The sequence below is a fragment of the Sciurus vulgaris genome (genome assembly GCF_902686455.1).
Source record: "Sciurus vulgaris genome assembly, chromosome: 13".
Taxonomy (NCBI): Eukaryota; Metazoa; Chordata; class Mammalia; order Rodentia; family Sciuridae; genus Sciurus; species Sciurus vulgaris.
Genome location: NC_136474.1, coordinates 85443146 through 85466917, shown reverse-complemented (window position 1 = coordinate 85466917; position 23772 = coordinate 85443146). Strand labels below are relative to the sequence as shown.

At 44.2% G+C, this 23772-nt stretch overlaps 1 protein-coding gene across 2 annotated transcripts in view; it reads right to left on the bottom strand.

The window, feature by feature from the left end:
* Window positions 1-4038: 4038 nt before the first annotated feature.
* TNFRSF11A (TNF receptor superfamily member 11a) overlaps window positions 4039-23772 on the bottom strand; it is a 53238-nt gene continuing 33504 nt past the window's right edge. For both annotated transcript variants that reach the window (XM_079109021.1, XM_079109022.1), the window contains exons 7-10: window positions 23646-23759; window positions 19552-19604; window positions 17183-17957; window positions 4039-4820 (exon numbers count right to left, since the gene is read on the bottom strand). In XM_079109021.1, the coding sequence (XP_078965147.1) occupies window positions 4501-4820; window positions 17183-17957; window positions 19552-19604; window positions 23646-23759 (1262 nt within the window). In that variant the 3' untranslated portion in view covers window positions 4039-4500. The remainder of the gene's footprint in view (window positions 4821-17182; window positions 17958-19551; window positions 19605-23645; window positions 23760-23772) is intronic.

Genomic DNA, 23772 nt, shown 5'->3' with positions numbered 1-23772 from the left:
TTTGAGGGGGGTGAGATAGGGTGGGTAAACTTATTGGTAATAAACCTTGTATTACCAGTTTTCAGACAGGCATTCCTTAAGTGATTGACAGGCCTGTGGGTGGAAGAATTCAGAGTGCCTCTATATCCTTTGTCCTTGTGTGGTCCCTGATGGTCTCGACTGGGCACAGTGAATTCAGCTTTTCTCTACATTTTGTATACTTAGGCCCTCGTGGTCTGGATATTTCCCACCCACACTGGGGTGGTCACCTGCTTGGCTCAGTCCACTGACTCAAATGCTAGTTTCATCTAGAAACACCCACACAGACACACCCAGAAATGATGCTTGAGATCTGGCATCCAAGGCCCAGTCAAATTGACACACAAATTAACCATCACAAATACAAAGTTTCTAGTGCAAAATTGTAGGACTTACTAATTAATCTGGAAAACTAATGAAAAGCCGGATATTTAAAAAAATTCCCATCATTGACTCTTCTCTACTCAAATCAGTTCAACTCTGGTGTACATCATCTTGTTACAGCTGAAAACAGACTGTCATTAGAGGAAGCAGAAAATTCTGGATATAAACATGACCATTTATTCACGTAGTCATTACAAGGGTCACTGAAAACTTTGAAGTTCAGGCATAAATCCCACAAGCTAGCTTTGTGAACTTGGGGAACTTCGTTAATCGTTCAAAACCCATGTCCTCTTCTATAAAGGTAATAATAATCACTCACAGGTTTGCTGTGATGATTACATGTGCAAATATTCACATAGCAGCAGGTGCTTGAGGAACCTGTAGCTGTTTCCTGAGTGTTAACCTTAGCTGGTGTGAAGGGGGGGCTTCTCCTTATCTTGCGTACACCCTACATTCTTGTTTTCCTCCTCTAACAGAGCTGCCAATGTCTGCTGCCCTGCCCTTTCCCTGTTGGCAGCCACCCACAGAGGTTTAAGGTCAAGAGCAGAGGTCAGTGCCAAGAGGTCTGGACTCAGCATCAAATGACAGCTCAGTGTCAGTGAGGTCCTGGCCCAGAGCTCTGGGCCCTGGCTCTGTTGCCACACTGCACTCCGGTCATGACATCTGAAGCCCTGCAAGGCCTAAGGTGTGTTTCTTTTATCGTCAGGAATTGTTCTTGTCCCTTCTTGACCTTCAGATTCACAGCCAGCCCAGGCTCCATAAAAATGCCTGTTTTACAAAGGAGGAGGACACACGAAGAGTGGAAACAACAGTCCTACTTGTCCCCCAACATCTTCCCACAACCTTGAACTCTGACCTCTTCTTGCCATGCCTTCGCCTAGAAAAATGTATCCTGAGACATTGCATATGGTAGTGGGTGAGCTGTGCCATTAACAGATCAAACTCATTTGTGTCTTTACACCATGTCAGAACTTACTGAATGACAAAAAAATCACAGGCTACACCACTGTCAGTGGTGGCAGTTCACCAAAACCTCGTGGGTCACCTGCTAGTCATAAGCTGGGCAATCACAAGTTCTTTTATTCCAATTTTAACTACGAAAATTTGTGACACTCAAGTCACACGTCCCACTTTACACAATTAAATACATAGGGTACAGAGAGGCAGATTTTGCTTGCTCTCTCCAGACCCTGACACCATGAGAGCAAGCCCAGCTCAGCAGCGGAAGGATGGGAGACCACCTACAGAGATCTCTGGCTAGCCCAGACCATCCCCAACTCTTGCTGAGCAAGTCCCACCCAGTTGGGCCCAGTCCTAAGAACCACCCCAGTTGAGTTGATCCAACTATAAAACCTTGAGCTAAGTAAGTGGCAGTTGCTCTAAGTCACTAAATTGTGGGGTGGGCTGTTACACCGCGAGAGTCCTTCTTTCCCCTTTCCTCCCTAACTACTCCTGACATGTGCAGGTAAAGAAACTAAGTCTTCCTTTTTCTAGCAGCTGAGTAGAACTCAGATAGAAAATAACACATCCCATTTCTCTCTCAACTCCTTCACTAGGTGCCGGGCTGTATTTAAAATAATTTTCTTATGAGATTAACAGCAGATATAACAACAAGGAGAGTGTTTTCTCTCCCAAGCCTGTTGTCAAGGGAACCACCAATAAGACACAATAAAACCAATGTTTGGCACCACAGCACACCAGGGAGATCAGGAACAAGTTGAATCCTGATTCTATAAAGAGCCCTGTTTTAGCAAGCCATGAAAAGTAATCTTCGATGGTCAAATATAAGTTTAATAATCTATCACATCCCCCAAGTAATTGTGTATTATTGTCTTCATTTCATTCTGTTTACATTTGTCACATACATCTCCATAATTCACAGACACAGACGGGTATTTGCTACACATTTCCTATCATTTAGTTGCCTGAGGAACAATACAGAATCAGTAGGGATCCATGTGGGAAAGAATGTTACCTTTTTCTGAAAATAGAGTAACGTATTTATATAGCACCTCTGACTTAAGGAGCTCAAGGCACTTCAGCATTCACTGTAGCATCCTTTCAATAACTCTGGGAGGGAAACCATGATAAACTATCATTATTGCCTCTTTATAGAAAGAAAATGAAAGCACAGGCAGGCAAAATCATCTCAGCGAGATGAAGACAGTCAGAGTAGAAAAGGGTCTTTAGCTCAGCAGCCTACTTTGTAAACTTATACCTTTGTTTTATATATTCCATATCAAAAAGTACAGAGGTTTCTTCCATTTGTGAACATCTCTCTTTCACTAAAAGGGCAAAACAGATGGTACATTCCCACCAACAGATCATCCTGGCACTGCAGTTATTTCCCACAGTTCTTTATGCCATGAAGGAGCCCTTCTTTGTTTCTCTATTAGAATCACAATCAACTGCCCCCTCCCCCTCTCCGGCTGCCCCAGCCTTTCCACTAGAAAGGCAACCCGGGAAGGTGAAGCCAGGGAGGGATGGCCATTCTCTTTAGCTGGACCCTTATGATTGGTAAAGTCTGCACAGCGACCACCATTACCACTACTAGATGTGCAAAATTACTTTTAATTTGCTCAGGGGATTTTCTTTTTCTTCAGTGTGTGAGGAGCACCAATGCTCACTGGCCACTGAAGTGGATAAATCCCCAGGCGACTGCTGGTCTGACTTAACACTGTTTCCTCACAAGACAACCAATGCCAAGAGATGCACCCGTAGGATAATAAATTTTCCTACATTCACAACATGAGGATTTGTTTGCAATTTATATGCACTGGAAAATAGCAGGAATGTTTTGTACTTCTACAAGTCTAAATTAGAGATGCACAAGGATTGAGGAGGAAAATACAGCCCAGTGCCAACACATTTATGGCATTCATATCTAGAAAGAGAAAATGCAAATTAATATGTCAACTTATTCATTCTTTCTTGAATTTTCCTGGCACCTTCCTTTCACTTTGTAAGCAGGCTGGCCTTGTGTCCTACTCATTTTCTACATCTTTTCCAGAAGGACATCAGTAATAAGAATGCCAAGATGCAGCAACTTGAACTTTTACATACTTAGTTGCCAAGAACCTGTTACCTCTGCCAGTGTGGACATGTAAATCCGATATTGGGCAAGGCCAGGTACTGAGTTTAATTCTGCTCACGGATCTAGACAAATTTAAAAACATGGTGTGTGGTCCCCAGGCCGGGGTGGGGGTGGAGGGCGGGGCAGGCCTGTAATCCAAGTTACTCTGGAGGCTGAGGCAGGAGAATCAGAAGCTAAAGGCCTGCCTCAGTTAGGAAGACCCTTTCCCCAAATAAAAAAGAGTAGGGGGTGTAGGTCCGTGGTAGAGCACCTCCTGGGTTCAATCCCCAGTATCAGGGGTGGGCATGGTGGGGGAGGGGGAACATTCAGGGAGAAAATGGGATTTACCATTTTCTTCCTTTTAGAAAAATGAGAACATAGAATGTCTTTCTCAGAAAATGAGTCCCTCCACTCGTTTGCTGCACCTCACTCTAGGTTTAAAGTGCCTAGCCATCCCCTGAAAGTGGTTAGGCACACAGCCGGGAAAGCCATCAGAAGAACCCCGTGAGAAGAGAAGGGGTGCGAAATAGAAGAGATAAAGGAGACTGTCCCTCCAGGATGATTCTGGAGAAAACGAATGGGGGGGGGGGGCAGTATCAAGAAACATGGTATGAAAGAACGTGAAATATAAATATGGGGGGAAAGAAAAGAAAGACCTGGCTGGAACGAGGCAGTCATAAAACAGGTCAAAAGGGACAAGTTACCGTTTGAAAGGTAACGGGTGGCGGGAGTGGGAGGCGAGTTACAGGGTAGTAAGGGGCGCGCAGACGGCAGGCGGCGGGCACCTGCGCGGCGAGCGGACCCGCGGCCGTGGACCTCGGCGAGGTCACCGTACTTTTCCCTTTTGCAGTCACTGGTTTTCTGAAGAGCAAGGTGCGCAGAGGGTGCCGGGCATTGCGCACTAGTGTACCGATCCGTGGCGGGGTCCGGAGGAGGGCGGCGGCTGCAGGTGCCACCGCGCGGCGGGAGGCGACACCGGGTGTCCGCCGCGGGGCTGGCGACGCCGAGGGCCGGCCTGGCGGCGCTCACGCGGCCGCGCCCTGCTCCTGCACCGGCCGCGAGGCCTTCTCGGGCCCCGGCGCGCCCTGCTCCTGCAGCCCCGCGCCCAGCCGCGCCTCGGCGCCCGCGCACGAGTCCGGGAAGCGCGGCGCGTTGCCCGCGAAGGAGTCGCGGCGCGCCAGCGTCTCCTCCTGCACCGGGCGGCCCACCGGCTCCGCCGCGGCCCCCGGCCCCGCCGCGCCCTCCTGCGACGTCTGGCTGACGTAGACCACGATGATGTCGCCCTTGAAGTTCATCACCTGCCCGCTGGAGATGAACGTGGAGTTGCTGTTCCCAGTCACGTTTCCTGCAGGGAGGGAGAGCACACGGAGAGGCTGAGTCGGCGTCGCTGGGGGCGGGCTTGTCGCGGGAGAGGCCGGGCCGGGGCGCCGCGCCCCTCCCGGGCTGGCCCCGCAGGGTCCCTGCGCAGCCAGGGCATCCCGGCCTCTGGGAGGGCACCGGGCGCCCAGCGGCCACGGAGGCAGAGGAGCGGGAAGGAGGCACACTCAGGTTCATCGTCGGCCGGCGCATGGGACCAGATCCTGGCAGAACCCCCTGGATTGCAGCCTCGCAGGCGAGGATCAGATGGTACCCAGGGGGCAGGGGGCGCGCAGCAAGCACAACTAAGTGACCAACGGCCCAGCCGTGGTCATTGAGCAGAACTCAGTCCAAAGTGGAGGCCTCCGTCACCTGGGGCCTTCATCCCTTCTTCCTTCCATAGAGATCCCTAGCAGCTAGTCCTGGGATCACGGGGCCAAGTGGGCTCAGCTTTTAGCCGAGGTTAATAATTTTAGCATCAAACAAAAAAAGTTACTCCTAGAAAAAAGTTAAATTCAGAAAATTGAAAAAGGGGAGAAATTCTATAAGTCATAATTTAAAATTGTCTGAAAAAATAGTTTTCTTCTATCATGCTAAGTGAAATAAGTCAATCCCCACCCCCCCAAATAAAAAAAGGTCAAATGTTTTCTCTGATTTGTGGACTGGACAAAGCGGAGTGAAGGGAAGGGACGGGGAATGGGAAGAGGAAAGACAGTGGAAAGAATCTGACATAACTTTCATGGTACATATATGAATATCCCAGTGAATCTCACCATCGTGTACATCCACTAGAAATTAATTAAAAGAAAATAAATATGGGTAAATGGTAGAAAGATAGATACAGGAAAGGAAGTAGGGGTTAGGGGGAGGGAAGGGGAAGGAGAGGTACTGGGGACTGAATTAGAACAAGATGAATTTCATACTTTCATAATTATGTCAAAATGGAGTCTACTGTCATGTGTAACTAAAAATAACCAATAAAAATGGTTTTTCTTTACTATTACAACATTCTTGCTGTTTCTGTTATTCTTCAATATCATATAAAACTACATAGAGGGTATCTCTAGCCACTGCATGAATGATTTATAGTTTTGAATTTAATCACATCTCTTCTTTATCCTCTTCATATTTAGATGTATCTAGTTGTATCAGGGTATACATGATTTATTCACCATTTAAAATTTTATTTTCCAACAAATCATCATGAATCCATTGTTGTTTACTTCTTTGTCAGAACCATCAAGAAGTCTAAGCTGAGGTTTAAAAAAATCAAAAAACTTTTGGGGGCATCATCTTGCACATAAAGATCTTTGTAAAAGTTTGCATCTTAAGAATTTCATTCCATGCTATTGCCCTATGGGAAACAATGTCTTTGATAGTGATATCCTTAAAGTTCTATAGGACTGATATTCTTTCCAGTTTTCTATTTTTATTTTCAAAACAGAACTCAAACCCTTTAACTTAAGGGGTATATTTTAGCATTTGGAATCATTTTGATTCATAGACTGGATCAATAATCTTATTCTTGGAGGGCCATAGGTGGGTGTCAGTGGGGAAGACAATATCAAGGTCTTTAAATTCCTGACAATTAAGATACAAAGTTAACTAGAAAGTGCATGAGATTCTCAAGTTTATTCTTCAAGTGTGTCTTTACCGAAGGTATAATTTGTGACAAAAATAACCTTCAACCACATCCATCATGCTGCCTTTTGTGAAAGACAGTAAACTGGTACAGATTAAACTTAAAAAAAAAAAAAAAAAAAAAAAAAAAAAAAAAAAAGTTCCATTGATTTGCCAATAACAGTAGTGTCCACAGGGTGGCCTTCCTGGGCATGTGACCTGCATGGAGGCACAAAGCCTTGAACTCAAGGGCCCCAGACTTGTTTGAATGCTCTACTGTCATCATCTTGAAATTTCTATTAATTTTTGCACAAGGTGCCTTGGATTTTAATTTTTCACTAGACTCTGTAAATCATGTTGTCACTTCTGAGGAACAGCTACTGTTAGGAGTATTGATCTGAGTTTTTGCCCCTTGGTTGCTCTAATATAGCATTACTGTTTGGGGAGGTAACATCTCATAGGTTGGACATGTTTTAATATTGCAGGAGTGTTTGCCAAACAATTTTCTCTATTGATGAACTAAATATTCAGCAAAACACTGAATTATAGAGGTTATCCATTGGTGCTTGTAAGATACAGACCCAATTATGTGTTTTCCTGATATCAAGCCTCCTGCCACTTGCTGGTGAGATAGGTGGGCTCTCAGGGAGAGGAAAAGAGACACTTGGTAGACCCAGATCTACAGTCACGACCCACTCATGCTTTGTTCATTTAGTTAGATGAACAAAACTTCCAGCGTATGCTTGTAACACATCAACTAGGACAAAAGCAATAAATTTAAATGTCACCAGATTAAAAGATTTACACAAATGTGCCCACAAATGATCCATGGCTAGACTGCTTAACCAAAAAGAAACAGTCTAATCCCCAGATATCAAATTATTGTCCTGGAATTTAATTTTCAAGAAAAAGTTTACCTGGGAACCTGCACATTTCTTCCCAGGAAAATCTCATATGCAATCAAGAGCTCAATCCTGGGACATCACTTGTCTTCTCCTCTCTGAGGCAAGGGGTGCCTGCACCCTACTTTTGGGGTGTGTCCATCTTTGCTGTCCCTAAATAAATCTTTGCATGTGCCTTGCTTTTGAAATATATTGGGATTCTTTTTAGTAGCAAAAGTCAAGAACCCCCAGGCTGAGTTGAGGCTCCATTCTCCTCCTTGGAGGGACCTTTTCAGACCCTGGTCTAGTGGCATGAATGCCAACTTTCTGATCTAGAACTGAGTCATGTCCCACTGAGAATGAGTCTTCTGACTGTATCAATTATGCCTTTAATGTTAAAGTGGCACAAAAATGAAGTCACTTGCCAAAGAGGCTAAGTGCAGAATCCTTCCAGAGTTTTATTTCCCCAATATTTCTCATAGCTGTCTCTTCTGCCTCAACTTAAATAACAAAATATTTTTAGTAACTCATTGTTTGAATCACCCAAAAGCATTCAACAATTTTCATAGAAATGATCCTCATGCTTATCAAACTCATTTTTTTGCCAGTTAATATAACAATGAAAGTTTTAAATTACACCAAGGTTAATTTACACTCATAGGACTGGGCACACCCAGGGATTGGGGAAAGTATGGTTATTCACCAGCGGGAGCAGAGGGCCTGGGAATCCTAGGGTAGTCAAGAAGTTGTGAGTTATCAGTGTGCCAAGGGCTTCAGAAGGCCTCCTTCACAGAGAGGAGAGTGAGGGTTAATCTGAGCCTTAAGTTGAGATAGATTAAAAGCATCCACCCCAATAATAAAGGTAATAGAAACATCACTCCACATCCAGACTTTTCTGTGGGCTCTCTCTAGGCTCTTGGTTGCATTCAGACACTAGCTTGCAGGTGCTTTGCATATGGGCACTCCTGGTGGTTGGCTGGCTCTCCCCTCTACCAGCTGACATGTTTCCAGGGTGAAAACTGTCTTACAGCCTTCTTTTTCCTTGGCTTCTCATAACCCAGACTCACCTGAACAATCTAATAACATCGGTATCATCATGGGGTTTCAGTCTCTGGGGATCAGAGGGGAGGAAGATGGACAACAGGCATGAGTGTATTAATGGCGTCTGAGCACAGGAGTGTAAGAATTGGGTCAAAAAGAGGAGACAGCAGGGGTTCAAGAGAACTCTGTTCTTGTCCCGACTTGGTCCTCAGTGGTGGTGAGAATTTGAGACAAACTACCTAAAAACTCTTCAGGTTTGCTCACATACAAAATGAACATCGGTGATCATGTCATGCTAGCTTGGCACGGGCAGGCAAATCACATATATTTGTTAAATAAGTGAACTCAAAAACATGTGGCAATCTGGTGGGATGGCATAGGGTCAAATGAGATGATGGGCTTGAAAATGCTTGGGAAACAGCACAGAATTAGTCATGGGTGCCGTGATGGCACTACGATGACCAATAAGTAGCATCAGCACTCACAAAATCCCGAAAGGGACAGAAATTTGTGAAACAGACTGAGAGATAATGTCCTTTCCATCCATCTCGTTGGAGGCTCTCCATGTATCTTAAAGATTGAAAGGATGTTTTCCTCTGGAAATCTAGCCAACTTCTGTTTTCTTTTCTGAAATCACAGATCATGATTGCCTTGGGTTAGACCACTCATCTAAAATCTACACTAAGTCCCACAGTCTCAATTCTTGTCACGCTAGTCAGCCGTGAGTTGAACGTTTGCTAGATTAGAGAGGCTCAGAACGACTTGGTGATATCCTCATCCTTCAGTACAGCACAGTCCTGAAGTGTCCCTGCTAAAAGCAACAATTCCTAACAGTTTGCATCCTACATCTCTGCACAGAAGAGTTTCCATGGTTACATAAGCTGATCTGAGAGGACAAGACTCTGGGATGGCAGCATCCTTGGGACACCCACGTGAGTGACCTGCATAATCGGGGGTGTTGCGGGTCGCCTTTCCAGCACAGTTACATGGTTTGTGCAGTGGTTACATGCCCCTGAAGAGTAACTCTTTCCACTGAGTCCTGAGGATGTTCTGTTGTTAGAGTGGACCTCTCCTTTGTTGGGGGCAGTAAGGGAGAATGTAAAAGGGGAAGGAAGTTAGGGTGAGGCTTACCCACGATGGCCCAAGAATAGTCTGAGACTTAAGAGATTGAGAAGACAAGCCACAGAGTGGGCAAAAGTATTTGAAAAGCCATTCTGATAAAGGACACTTACTCAAACTATTCAATGAACTCTTAGAGCTCAATAAGAGAAAACAAACAACCCAATTAAAAAATGGGCCAAAGACCTTAACAGACACCTCACCAAGGAAGATTATTCAGATGACACATAGGTATGTGTGTATGAAAGACGCTCCACATCGAATGTCATGGAGGGAGTGAAAATTAAAGCAACCATTAGATCCCACTCCACACCTATCAGGCCCAAATCCAGAACACCAACACCACCAGTACTGGTGAGGATGGGGAGCAACAAGAACGCATTCATTGCCAGCAGGAATGCAAAATGGTTCAGACACGTTAGAACACAGTTGGCAGCTTCTTACACAACTAGTCATAACAGGCTCACCATACAAGCCAAGGATCTTCTCTTGAGAATTTAACCAAAGGGATTAAAACCTTATGTCCAGGGCTGGGGTTGTGGCTCAGTGGTAGAGCGCTTGCCTAGCATGTGTGAGGCACTGGGTTCAATTCTCAGCACCACCTATAAATAAATGAATAACATGAAGGTCCATCAGTGACTAAAAAATAAAAGTTAAAAAAAAAAAACCCTTATGTTCATACAACAATCTGCACGTGGATGTTTACAGCAGTTTCACTCAAAATTGCCAAAACTTAGACATGGCTAAGATGTCCTTCAGTAGGTGAATGCACAAATAAACTGTGGTAATCCAGACAATAGAATATTATTTAGTGCTAAAAAGAAATGAGCTATCAAGTTACGAGAAGACACGGAAGAGACTTCAACGAATGTCACTAAGTAAAAGAAGCCAACTGAAAAGGCTGTGTATTACATGATGGAGGCTGCGAGGCATTGCGGAACAACTACGAAGACAGTAGAAAGATCAGTGGTTGCCAGAGGTCGGGGGAGGGATAGAGAGTCAGCACTTGGAGGATTTTTAGGGCAGAGAAACTACCCTACATGATGCTGCAATGTGGCCCTGCAGCCTGTCAAAACACAACGCCGTGAGTGAACCTTCATGGGAGCCGTGGACCTGGGGTGAAGATGATTCACTGTAGGCCCATCAGTTGTAACGAATGGCCCCATCTGGTGGGGGATGGTGGCAACGGGGGAGGCCACGCATGGGCTGGGGCAGAGGGCATGTGGGAAATCTGTTCTCCATTTTTCTGTGAACCTAAAACCGCTCTGAAAAATAAAGTCTGTATGTTTAAAAAGGCCTGAGGCTCTTCTGTGTGCCATTAGGCCACGGAGCCTCTAGGAACTGGCAAAGCCAAGAGCCCGTCGCTCCTCCCGGCCGCTCTCCTCAGGCTGCCTTTCCCACAGCCTCCTCCATCAAGACCACCCCTCACATTTATTTTGTTTCAGTTGTGAAAAAAGATGGGGTTGGAGGCTTTTGAGAGAAAGGACTTTCCCCACAAAAGAATCAGCAATAGTGAAAACAGAAACTTCCAGGGGCAACTGGCAGCAGACAGGAGTCTCATTATAGGACAAGTAACCCTAACCATCCCTTCCTGCCCATTGGAGTGTCCCTTCCTGCGGAAACTTCTGGGCCTGGCCTGGCCTGGCCTCTGCCCCTCACTCAGCCAGTGTAGCTATTTATCCCAGGCCTGTGGAAACTAAGGATTCTCCAAGGCACAGAAATCAAATGAAATCAGTATCCATTTAGGAGATGGGTGGTGGCTGAAGGGACAGGCTTCGCTGTCAGATATTGAAATCCTGGCATCGTGGCTTCATAGGTGTGTGATCCTGAGCAAGGAATCTGCCCCACAGGAGTTCTGTGAGGAATTAAGAAGCTCACTACAGCCTGGCAACTAATATCTAGAATACCACAGATAAAACTGTCACCTTCAGGATAGCAACACAGTTGCACCGGTCTCTGAATGCCATGCAACAGCAGAAAGGTATTTGAAGGCTACCCAAAAGTTGATTTGAAAGCCAAATGACGTGGGGATTTTTATAAAGTTGAGGGTTTTAATATTCATAATACATGAGTTAACTGAACATTAGTGTGCAATGTGATTTAACTAGAAAAATGTTCAGATAACTTGAAAGTGTTAAAAATAGCAACTAAGTCAACAGAGATAATGAACAAATGATGTGTCCCGTTATGATCAGAAAGATTTATACATTGCTAAACCCATGCTTTATATAGCAGGCTCCATGGAATCTGTTTTTCTCAGGCAGAAAGAACAAGCTTAGGTTTAAGAACACAATCCCTGACAGAATTTACATTTTTTAGCAAGGTAAAGCACACTTTGCTTCTCAAAAGCTCATTACAGTTGTTTAAAATGCATAACATATGAATATTAAATCATAAGAACTATGCCAAATAATACCACCAAATTGTCATGTAGATTTTCTTCCAAGTAACAGAACTAAAAATATACACAAATACACTCAAACTACCCAGGCTTCATTGGGTTCTTTTGGAATTAAAAAAAAAAAAAAAAAAAAAACTTATATATTTAACCCATATGCTTCTCATGTGATTTTCCTTTTTATGGAAATGCAAGCTCTGTTTCAGGCATTTGGAAGAAACTGGGTATATGATGATAAAGGAAGGGAAGCAATATTTAATAGTTCCATTCTGAATCATGCTTGAAAATCACATAGAAAATCTTAGCATCAAACCCTACCAAAATGAGCTCTAATGGTACGGAAAGAAGGGAGGTAGCACTAAACTAAACAAGACATACAGTGTAAATTTTTTTAATATATTTTGAAATAATGTATTGACTTTTGGCACCAATGAATGCTGAGCACTATGACCAAGAAACCAAATTATGAAATACTAATTTTAATGTAAAGATTCAGGACCATGGATTGATTAGTACCTGCCTTACAAGACTGAGCTAAAGTGAAAAGCTGACGCATGGCATTTATTCTAACAGGAGAGTGAAGAAAATAAAAAATAGAGGCCTGTCCATTGCTGCGGGGAGTAAAGGGGAGGGAGGAAAATTCAGAGAGGAGAACCATTTCCTGTGCTCTTAGGATGGAAACGGATGGTCAAGGACAGTCATTCAAAAGTAGGTGGGCCCAGGGAAGGGACTGCAGACGGGGGAGAATGGTGAGTCAGGCAGGTGTGTTCATCTCCAGGCATCTTGGCTACCAGGAAACTCTGGAGGAGTCTGTGCCACTCTGGTGAACTGGCTCACATTTGCTCTGTGGACTCTGCCTCCTCTGCCCAGGACAGCTACATGTGCCAGGATGGCCACTGCCAGTCCTTCCGTCCTCTGTTTCTCCCCCAGCCTCCAAGAACAGGTCAAAGAAGTGGGGGGCTAAGAGCACACCAGGAACGAAGGGGGAGCGATGGTGCTTCTGGAGGCCCGCGTGTTCTGACTGGTGGGATCAATGCGCAAATACATACTGATCCCCTGAACACGCCAGGAGCCACCTTCAAGGTACCAGAAAGATGAGGGATGACGAGGTTATAAGAACCTCTACTGACTCGTTGTGGCTGCTCAGGAGGAGTTGTTGATGAAGGGTGGCTCAGTTAGAAAATGTCCAAGACTCACTGCAAAAAACAGGTGGCAGGTGAGAGGGGCGGACTGGGGAAGGATCCATACTTCAGAAAGCATCAACTCTTTTTGAGTTCTCCATTCCTAATAAAAAAAATCCCTACTTGTATTCCAGGCTTTTCCAAGTCACGGTAGCTCAGGAGACCTTCAAAAGGGTTTTGTAGACAAGCAAATATGTCACTGGAGTTCATCAATAACTGCAGGGGGCCCTGTAAATAAACAACTCTCCCCACATCATAAGTAGTAGAACCCTTTAACCCACTCCTCGGTTTATACCCAAAGGACTTCAAATCAGCATATAACAGTGACACGGTCACATCAATGTTTATAGCAGCTCAATTCACAAGAGCTACATTGTGGAACCTACCTAGGTGCCCTTCAATAGACGAATGGATAAAGAAACTGTGTTATATATATATATATATATATATATATATATATATATATATATATATATATATACCATGGAATATTATTCAACCATAAAGAAGAATAAAATTATGACATTTGCAGGTAATGGATGGAGCTGGAGAATATCACGCTAAGTGAAATAAGCCAATCCCCAAAAAAACAAAGGCTGAAAAAATTCACTAATAAGTGGATGATGATACAAAATAGGGGGGTGAGGGGGTAAGAGAAGAATGGAGGAACTTTGGATTATGTAGAGGGAAATGAGAGGCAGGAGGGAGCGGGGGTATGAAAGATGGTGGAATGAGACAGACCTCATTACCCTATGTACATGTATGATTACACAAATGGTATGAATCTACATTGTGTACAACCATAGAAATGGTTGTACCCCATTTGTGTACAGTGAATCAAAATGCAGTCTGTAAAAATAAATAAAATCTTTAAAATAATAAATTTTTTTTAAAAAAACAACACTGAAAAAAAAGGATTTCAACTGATGAAATGCAGGGAATGGTAAATGGTAATAAGTAAAATGTCTACTTATTAAATGCTAGTAGTTACCAGTTAGTATCAAAAATAGGATATTTTCTAATAGAGGGAGTGTTCCAATGTTGACCAAAAAAAAAAAAAAAAAAAAAGTAGTAAGTGGCAGAACCCAAAGGCTGATCGGAAGCGAATGCCAACTTGTTGGCCAATGATAGGCACATTAATTACAAACAGTTGTTACTCTTTCCATATGAAGTTACAGTTCTACAGTGGCACAGTGAGAATACTAACTCCATGTGAGGGGGCTTGTAACCAAGGCAACCATCCTGTTATCAGGATTAGGCATCATTGAAGACCTAAATTAAGACATGGTTGTTTAAGACATAACCAAAAGCAGGTATTTCACCCTTCTTTGGTCATTGCTAACAATACTCATTATCCTTTAAGAGTTAAAACATCCCTAAAATAGCCTTAACAACTTTGGGTATTGGGGGTTTTGTTTTGTTTTGTTTATTTTTTTAAATTGTCTTCACTTGCAGATGCTAGCACAATGGAGACACTACTTCCCGAGGAAGACTGCAGACTCTGTTATCAGAAAGCACTTGGTTTGGTTGTAAGTTTAAACAAACAAACAAAATAACATCTGGGTATAAAATCAAAAAGTCAGTGAAAGCGGCGCCGGGCTCAGGTCTCTGGGCGGGGGCACAGTGCTCTCTGGGAGACGGAAGGGGGCCAGGCCCTCCTCTCCTTTCTCACACAAGGACCATCTTCTTTCATGCACTCTATGGCACATAAACTATAACAATAAACAAAAAAGAATGGAAATGTGGTATTTTGACCAGAAACCCTAAGGCCTGTTCATGTAGATGTGATTGTGAGGAGAACAGCACAGCCTCTGAAATCAGCTGGCTGCCGCTTCTCAGGCGAAAATGAATTTGGCCCGCTGGCTGGCGACAGAGTGCCGCAGACTCTCCACGGTGCTGAACATGGCTCGGCACCAGACGGAGAGAAAAAGCAGTGGAAACTCTGCAAATTAACACCACTCAGTTGATGACACACTTTATTTCTTTCCCCTAGGCCTCGATGTTTAGTACTGGAGAAATAAAAGGCGAGGAAAAGCAGAGGAGGCCCCGTTTTCTCTTTCAGGACAGCAAAGATTTGGCTTTTGGCTTCATGACACTGAGAGAGTGTGTAAGTGTGTGGGTGTGAGTGTGAGTGTGAGAGCGTGTGTGTGTGTGTGCATGTGTGTGAGAGAGTGTGTGTGCATGAGTGTGAGTGTGAGAGCGTGTGTGTGTGTGCATGTGTGTGAGAGAGTGTGTGTGCATGAGTGTGAGTGTGAGAGCATGCATGTGTGTGTGAGTGTGAGTGTGAGACTGTGTGTGTGCATGAGTATGTGTGAGTGTGTGAGTACATGTGTGAGAGCATGCATGTGTGAGTGAGAGAGTAGAGAGTGTGTGTGTGAATGTGTATGTGTGTGCGTGTGAGTGTGCGCGTGTGTGAATGTGCATTGGAGTGTGTTCGAGTGTGTGAGTGTGTGTAAATGTGCGTGTGTGCACGCGTGTGAGTGCATGTGTGTGTGTTTGTGAATGTGTTTGTGAGTGTGCGTGCGTACGCACGCACGCTCACATAGTATATCTCTTTAAATTTGGCCAACCCTGTTCTTCTAAGAACTGATTATGTTTCCCCCACAGTAGCAAATGTCATCTCCTGGTGTCACCAACTGAAAAACTGGTCTGTCTTCTGGTACTGTCAGGACCCAGGTGCTGCCATAGACTGAGCCGCAGTCTTCTCCTTCCCTACAGCCTGAAAGACTAGTGTTCAGTGTCTCTCCAGAACGAACAGAACCAAAACAAATGGCTAGAAAGATGGAGAACAATGCAAATGACCAACAGCACCTGATTTTTTCATCATGGAAATTCCTTACAATCTTAAATATATATTCTGAAGCTTCAGAAGGAAAACTATACCAATTCTTTTAAAAATATCCTTAAATGTATTTTCTTTCAGTTTGCCTGGCCATTGATATAACAGGATTTATACATCAGTGCATTTGTGTGGTTACAGCAAACCACAAAGCTTGGGGAACACCAGCCCCAAAGTGAGACCAAGCAAGCCTGGAGCCCATGTTATGGGGGGAAGAGCAGCCTCCAAGACAGGCGGGGATCTGCCACCTCAGGGTGACAGAATAACTCAAAGACAGCTATAGTGCCACTTACAGCCTAAACCAAGAGACTGGAAAGAAAAAGTGTCTCTGGAGAGGGACGGCCTGTGAATGGGCAAATTTTTTTTCTTCTTCGAGTTGGAAGATTTTTGTGAAGTCCCTTAAATAGTATGTATCCATATATTCATGTTTCTGGAAAGAGTATCTGTAGCTTTCAGAAGACTCTTAACAAGATCCCTGACTTCTCATGGGGCTAATGATTCCAGAGCCAGAGAAAGCCCTCCCTGTCAGCTGCGAAGTCCTTTGAAACTACATCATAAAGAGAGGTGTTTTACCCTCAGGAAAAAGAGTCATAATGTTATCACTGGTGGCTTGTTCGTGCTCAAGCAGTGTTGCAGTGATAAATTTTCAGAATGATGCTAAATTGTAAATTATCCTCAGGTTCCATAACCACATTACATGTAGTGGTTATAAAGGATCTTGTTCTAAAAAGCATTAAAAGACACTCACTGAATCATTAATTTGGCACAAAACCAAGATGCTGCCTAAATAAATATTAATTAAGGATCAACTTTTTTGCTTGTCCTCCTGAAATTTATGAGAGCTTTCCTGGGGGAGCTTTCAGAGGCCTGTGCTGCTTTTAAAACAAACCTGAAAAACAGAACCGGAAGGAACACCTTGATTTAGCCAGTCCCGGGGTCAACACTGACTTTGTCCTTCAGCAGTCAATGTTGGGGTTTGAAGAATAATCTGACCGTAAGAAGCCTGAATACAAATGTGCACTGGGTGTGCATACATGCAGTAATCGCCCCCGAAGTAGAAGATGAAGCCACAGGGCAGTGGGCACAACCCACAACCCCACAGGGACAGCAACCCAACCCCCTCTGGAAAGACACCTATTAAGAGAAAATGGTCAGGCTGGATTTTTCCCATGTTCATTTCCTTTTCCATAAATGGCCTGACAACTGCCCCCAAACCTCAGCCCAATAATAGGACTTTTTGCTCAAATGTGGAAGACTAGGAGAATTACTTACCAGATGCAGGTGGCTGGTCACTGGGGGAGGTTCCAGACCCAGCACTTCCCCTGGCTGAGCTTGGTGGCCGCCCGTCAGCCCCGTCTGCAGGCTGATCTGCCCCCTCTGCACTACCAGCCTCTTCTTCGGAGGGAGGGCCCATGCCACGGGCGCACTGGGGCAAAGGTCCGTGTTTCAGGGAACCCATCAGGGGTTCATGGTCCTCCCCAGGAGGGTTCCCACATCCTGTGTAGCTGTCCCCCATGCTGGAGCTGGCTGCCCAGGGGGCACAGCTGCCACCCTCCACCTCTTTTTGCAAGTACTTTTCAGGGGACACAGGAATCCAGTCAGTTCTGCCTGGGGGCACCATGAAGTTGCAGCTCTCTGAATCCACCGTGCTCTCCGTCCCTGTGAAGCACTGGCTTAGACTGTCATTCTCCCCCACCTCCAGTGGCTCAGGGAAAGGGGGTGCGGATTTGCTTCCAGGCTGGGTCAGTAGCAGTAGACAGTCTGCGGGCTGCGAGGGCCTGTCCATGTACTCGTCTTCCGTGGGAACTTGCCTGCTGGGGTCCACCTCAATCTCCACCTCGCTGACCAAGGAGAACATCCTGGCATCTTCACCCTGTGCACAGGGCTCACCTCCTGCACACGCATCCCCACAGACAGCAGCACCGTCTGCACAGCACACAGCTTCTGGAATCATCTTCTCCAGTGTCAGCAGTAAGACACCTTCACACACTTCACACTGACTAGAGCCTGCCGAGGGAGCGCTGATACAGCTGTCGCCGGAGGACGCCTGCGGATATAAATTCAGAAGGCAGAGGCGTTAATACCCAGCGTTATTAGAACATGTTCGGCTAAGCACTGCTGAAAACAGTGTTTATACTAATTATTTCCACCATAACAAGTACAGATGACTCATCCACCACGATACTTTATTTGTGCTATTCAGGATTATCCAGTGCAGGAGAATCCTAAGATGGAACACAACCAGAAATGAAGGGATCTTACTGCATTTCAAAGGAACAGAACATCCGCATCTAAGTGGGCAAAGAGCAAACCCAAATAATGTTTTAACACAGTATTTTGACTCTATACCCTCAATATAAATACATAAAAATGACATCATACTGGATACTGTAGTCGGTAGTGATACTGGACTCTAGTTGGTAGTTCTGTGTTTTGCTGTGGTATAGGTTGGTAATTCTAAGCCTACTTTCTGTGTGTTCCAGAATTGAGCAAAGGGGTGACCACACTGAGAACAAGAGGAGCCAGGTGTCCTGCTAGAGACGGAAGATCCAAATACGAGGGAGGGAAGACTAGCAAGTATCCTGGAGTGCTGGGTCTGGAACTGGAGAAGTCAGTGTAATGTTTAAAGTTGATAGATTTTTAGACCTACGAAAATAAATCTAAGGGACAAAATGGAATTTTAATATCCAGTGTGTATTGGGAGAGAGTCTTACCACTCTTAAATTTTTTGATTTTGATAAATGTACCATGGTTATATATGAGAGTGTCCATGTTCTTAGGGAATACACACTGACGTATTTAAGCACATGGGAACACACGGTCTCCGTTCACTCTACAGCGAGTCAAGAAAAAAATGTGCATTTTCATATGCACACACAGAGAAAGAAAACAAAGAATAAACCAGTGTGATGAAATGTAAACAACTGGCAAATCTGGGCATAGGGCTATGGAAGTTTGTGTAATATTCCATTTTTTATAATTTTGAAATTATGTCAAAATAAAGTTACCAAAATAACTACAAAGCAAATGAAAGTTGTAGCTCATTTTGCCTAAGAATCTGTACTAGGCAATCAAGATTTGTACCAAAAACATAACACATACACAAAGATGACAGAAAGGAACCAGGACGGGAGTGTGGCCCAGTGGAGAGCACTTGCCTAGCATGTGCCTTGGGTTTGATCCTCAGTACCACAAAAGCAAAACAAAACAAAACAATAAACAAGTGGAAAGTGCTAGAGCTCTAAGGCACGTGTGCCTGTAATCCCAGCGATTGGGGAGCCTGAGGCAGGAGAATCACAAGGTCCAGGCCAGCCTAGCAACTTAGTGAGACCCTGTCTCAAAACAAAACAAAATACAAAAGGGCTGGGGATGCAGCTCGGTGGTAGATGTCTCTGGGTTCAATCTGCAGTACAAAAAAAAAAAAAAAATGTAGAATGAAACACAAATAAAAAGATGCATTTAGAACAAACAGTGACGGGCCCTGGGTTATGCAAAGGGGATCGATCAGTGCTGGGATTTGAGCTTTGGACATCACGCATGCAGGTGCCAAATAAGCAATGGGCTCAACAGTTGATGAATCAGAGTTAAATCAGTGTAACTGTTCCAAGGACTTAAAGGGGCCACCAAACAATTTTCGTTACCTTATTTCCACTTAGATGACTGCAAACATCATTGATCCAGTGCCACAAATCAGCTAGAAAAACAAAGCAAGGGCAAGGGTTTCATTAACTTCCTATTTCTTTTTTTTAAAACTAAGTTTATTTTGTGTACTTACGATGTTATAGGACAAATGTAGATCACAAAATGGTGACTAGAGTGAGCAAATTACTCAGCCATCATGTTGCAGTGGCCCATTTCTTTCAAGGTAACAGGAGCTGCTATGGACTCATTTCACAAAAATCCTAAATACAATACTGTTCTCTGGACTTGTTCATCCTATGCATCTGCTACTTTGTGTCCTTTGACATATAATTCCCCATTTCCTATAGATTGAACTTTTTGTTCTCTTTTTGATGAGTCCATGTGTAAGTGAGGTCAGCAATATTTTTATGTTTGTGTGGCTCCCTGTTAAGTAGCACAAGTCAGTTCAACATTATCTTTACACATGTTCCACTGCATGTGCTTCAGTGAGCATTCCTGAAGTAAAAAGCATTTAAAAGTAAATTAGCAAGGGCTGGAGGTATACAGACCAGGGGTGGAGCGCTTGCCCGGAGCATACAGACCCTGGGGTTCCATCCCCAGCACCATACACACAAGAAAAGAAAGAAAGAAACGGTAAATATAGAAATGAATGACTTAAAGGCTACAAAGGCATCTTGTTCCTATCAAAAACAGAACTTCCTGTGTAAAGCAAACCATGGCCCACTAGTGTTCTACTGAATATCTGTGGGCATGCCTGGGGTTCCCAGAGTGCCCACAATGACTATGGGCATTCTTATTCCTTTAACAAATTTTCTTTGACTTAGAGGACCAGGCTAAGCCTGGTAAGGCAAAAAGAAAATGTCTAGGAGACTGATTTTCCAGTAAACTAGCTCAAATATATGCAATAAAAGGGAGGTGCCTGCTAGAGAGCTAAGCCTCAGATTCATTGAGTTCTGACGGCCCCCCAGACCGTTTCTACTATGTCTTCTTGGTTCTCAGAAAAATATGCTCTGTGGCATATGCCAAGGACATAGCCTTTAACTTTTATACAACAGAAGTGATAAAGTCTAAAAAGTCGAATCTATGATTTTTTTAAAAACTGCATTCATATTATACCTCAACGAATATTCAAATATTCAATTTTATGTTAACAATTAAGATTGAAGTTAGGAGTCATCAGTTCTTCAGTGGAAGACAACGGCAGTTCATAATGATGCCAGTTACCTCATACCCACTGAGCCCTGAAATGTGCCTGGCCTGGTGCCTGAGCAGTGCCTCCAGGTAATCTCATTTATGCTCTAGACTATGATGTGACCTTGCACAGTTTATTGAACATCCCTGAGCCTCAGTTTCCTCATCAGCAAATGGGGAAAATCATAGTGTCTGCCTCACAGTGCTTTTGAAGACTCCCTGAGTACATGTACAACATACATAACCTTGGTGGCACACAGTAAATTTCCAACACATGTCGATTACCGCTATCATCACCACCATTAGTCTTCTTTCTTTTCCATAATTTTGAAATTCAATCAGAATAAATTACCCCAAATAAAAGGACAGGCACAGTTCTTTCCTTGTACTCAGTTTTAGACAAGCACAAAGGTACTAAAAACAATACTTGTGCACAGATCCACCATGATCATCTCCCCACCACACAAGGGCAATAGCCTTTCAAAATGGTGCACCTGCACCACTCGGACTACACCCCCAAATTTGTTTTCTACACTAAAACAAGAGGGCTGTCCTTGACGTCCTGGGCTAAGAATAAGGAGCAAACTCCTCAGTAGGTCTGAAGGGCTGGGGCATCTGGCTGTTCTTGCGCCAGGTCCCCAACTTTCTGCTCCCTGCTCTTTCACGCCCCCCCCCCAACGCTCCCCCTCACGTGGTCCTCTCAGTGGGCATGCTTGGGATGCTCTCAGAGTCCCTTCAGGCTAGTAAATTCCAGCTGCTCTTTCTGGTCTTAGCTCACCCACTTCTTCCTCTGAGGTGCCCTGGCTGACCCCAAGACCAGGCAGACCTCTGCCTCTCTACCTGGTGCTCAACTCCTACCCTTTCGGTTCTCTGTTTCACTCTGAGATCCCAACATATGCCTTGCCACTAAGACACCTCCACCAGGAGGGCACTGGTCTGTGGGGCTCCACACTGAGGCCAAGTGCCTGTCCAGTCCTTGATGGACCTGTGGAATGAAGGGATGAGGACAAAGCTAACAGTCACAATTCCTGAAGGCACTGGTAGGTCTATTGTTTTCTCAATAAGATAGGGTGGGAAATGTTATTAAACGGTAACAACATAAAGCAAAATATCAGGAAGCCCGTCGTCTCACAAACACATGGCTGTTCAAGTGGTCCTGACTGTCTGAACAATGGGGCCTCATCATCCAGCCCCTGCTATGATGTCAAGGAAGTGAAAATGCATCACTTCCCAGGCCACCCTGGGCGGCATTTCTGCTATCTACGACATAGCGTGGACTCTACCGTTTCCTTCATCCCTCCTCCTTCACTTCATGGCTAAAACCTTTATACCATGAGACCTTGGTTTCCATGGACTTTGGCTTTTCCTCTCCTCTCTTTTTGACAATAACTTTAATTCCCTCAGTGTTGGGAGCAGTGGAGGATGGGAGAGCAGTTACTGGGATCAGAAGTCTCTGATGCCCTCATGGCTGTGGCATGCATGCCAGGTTTCTGGGAATGTTTCTGTGCAAAGGCACAGGATGCCTAGCTGCTGTAGCAACGTCCTGCATGAGAAGGCTCTGTGCAAGAGCCCTCTCAGTTCTAAGGAATTCTTATGCTAGACAACCACAATGTTTCACCAGCTCTGCTTCTCCAGTTCCTGCCCTCCTTATAGCAACTTTTAACAATGAACTTTCTTGAGAGTTACACAAAGCTCCTAACATTGCACTTTGCACCCATGGATTGCTACTGCAGAAAAGCTACATAGATGTCCTAGCTTCTGTAACATTCCTGAATACAAAGAATAATGCTTGCATAGTCTTTAACCTGATAACAAGACATATATAAATAAAGATTGCTGGCATAATTCTTTAGACTTGTATCTCCATCAGAGAGCAGGCTCCACCTGATCCCAACCTTATCTTCAAGATCTGTGTCTGTCGATCTTTATTTTCCAATCCTCCTTTCCCCATCACTGGACCCTAGAGTTTGCTTGCTGCTAGCTACACCTCAGTAATTAATGGCCTCTTTAAAAAGGTGGTCCCCACTCAAACACTGTTCTCTGCATAACAATTGCATCTTCAATCCCCATCTGGCTTTTTAATTAATATTCTGACTGCTCAGTGTTATATTAGGCATTGTAAATATTAATAAAAATAACAAGACATACAGGGATCCATGAAGTTCATGGAGTTGATGTGGGAGAACTGACCAATTCCCAGCAGAGCAGAGGTGCACGAGGTGAACAGGTGAGCGCCGGGAAGGGCATGTCAGGTGCTTCAGAAGAGAACGATTTGAGCAGTGAAGTACTAAGAAGCCTAGTTAGCAAACCTAGGGCAGCCGTGAGCTCTTGAATAAAAGTGACTCTTCTTTTAGTTTTGTAATATAAAAGTCAAATGTGATGTGATGTTTAAAGACACTCTCAAAAGTAACACTGATTTTCCATTCTAAGCTTGGGTTCCTTGTTTTGGCTAAATATAACTTATTTTCATAATTTTAGAGTCACATTTCAAGATAACACCCTAATCAAAACCCACCATTTGTCTGCACATTCTCTATTTTAAGTGGGTACATTAAAAATGGATATATTCCAGGATAAATGCACGCAACTCCCTGTATGTGTGCTGCTGAATACTGCACAACCTAAACTCACACTCACAAGTCTTCAGTGTCCTGAATGTTAGGATATCCTTGTTAGCTCATATACAGACAGGCATGATGTTGGCTTCTTGTCTTGCTTTTTGCCTGTATTTTATTTTGCCAGAGAACAATGACTAAGATACGAAGGGTGCTTTGCCTTTAAGTATACTCATCTCAAGGCACTTATTTAAGCAGGTCCCATGGATAGTTGGTGGACAATCTACTCCTATTCCAAAGCATTTGCCTGGAAGATTAACTTTCAAGCACCAGCACAAACACAATACCTGTTAGTGCTTTCCCTTTTTTCCTGTGGTAAACACCAAAGACGACAACAGCAACTAAGGCCACAGATATGAAGAGAAGCAGAATAATTAAACTGGGCAAGTAAATCCGGTGTTCTGTATTGGAAGA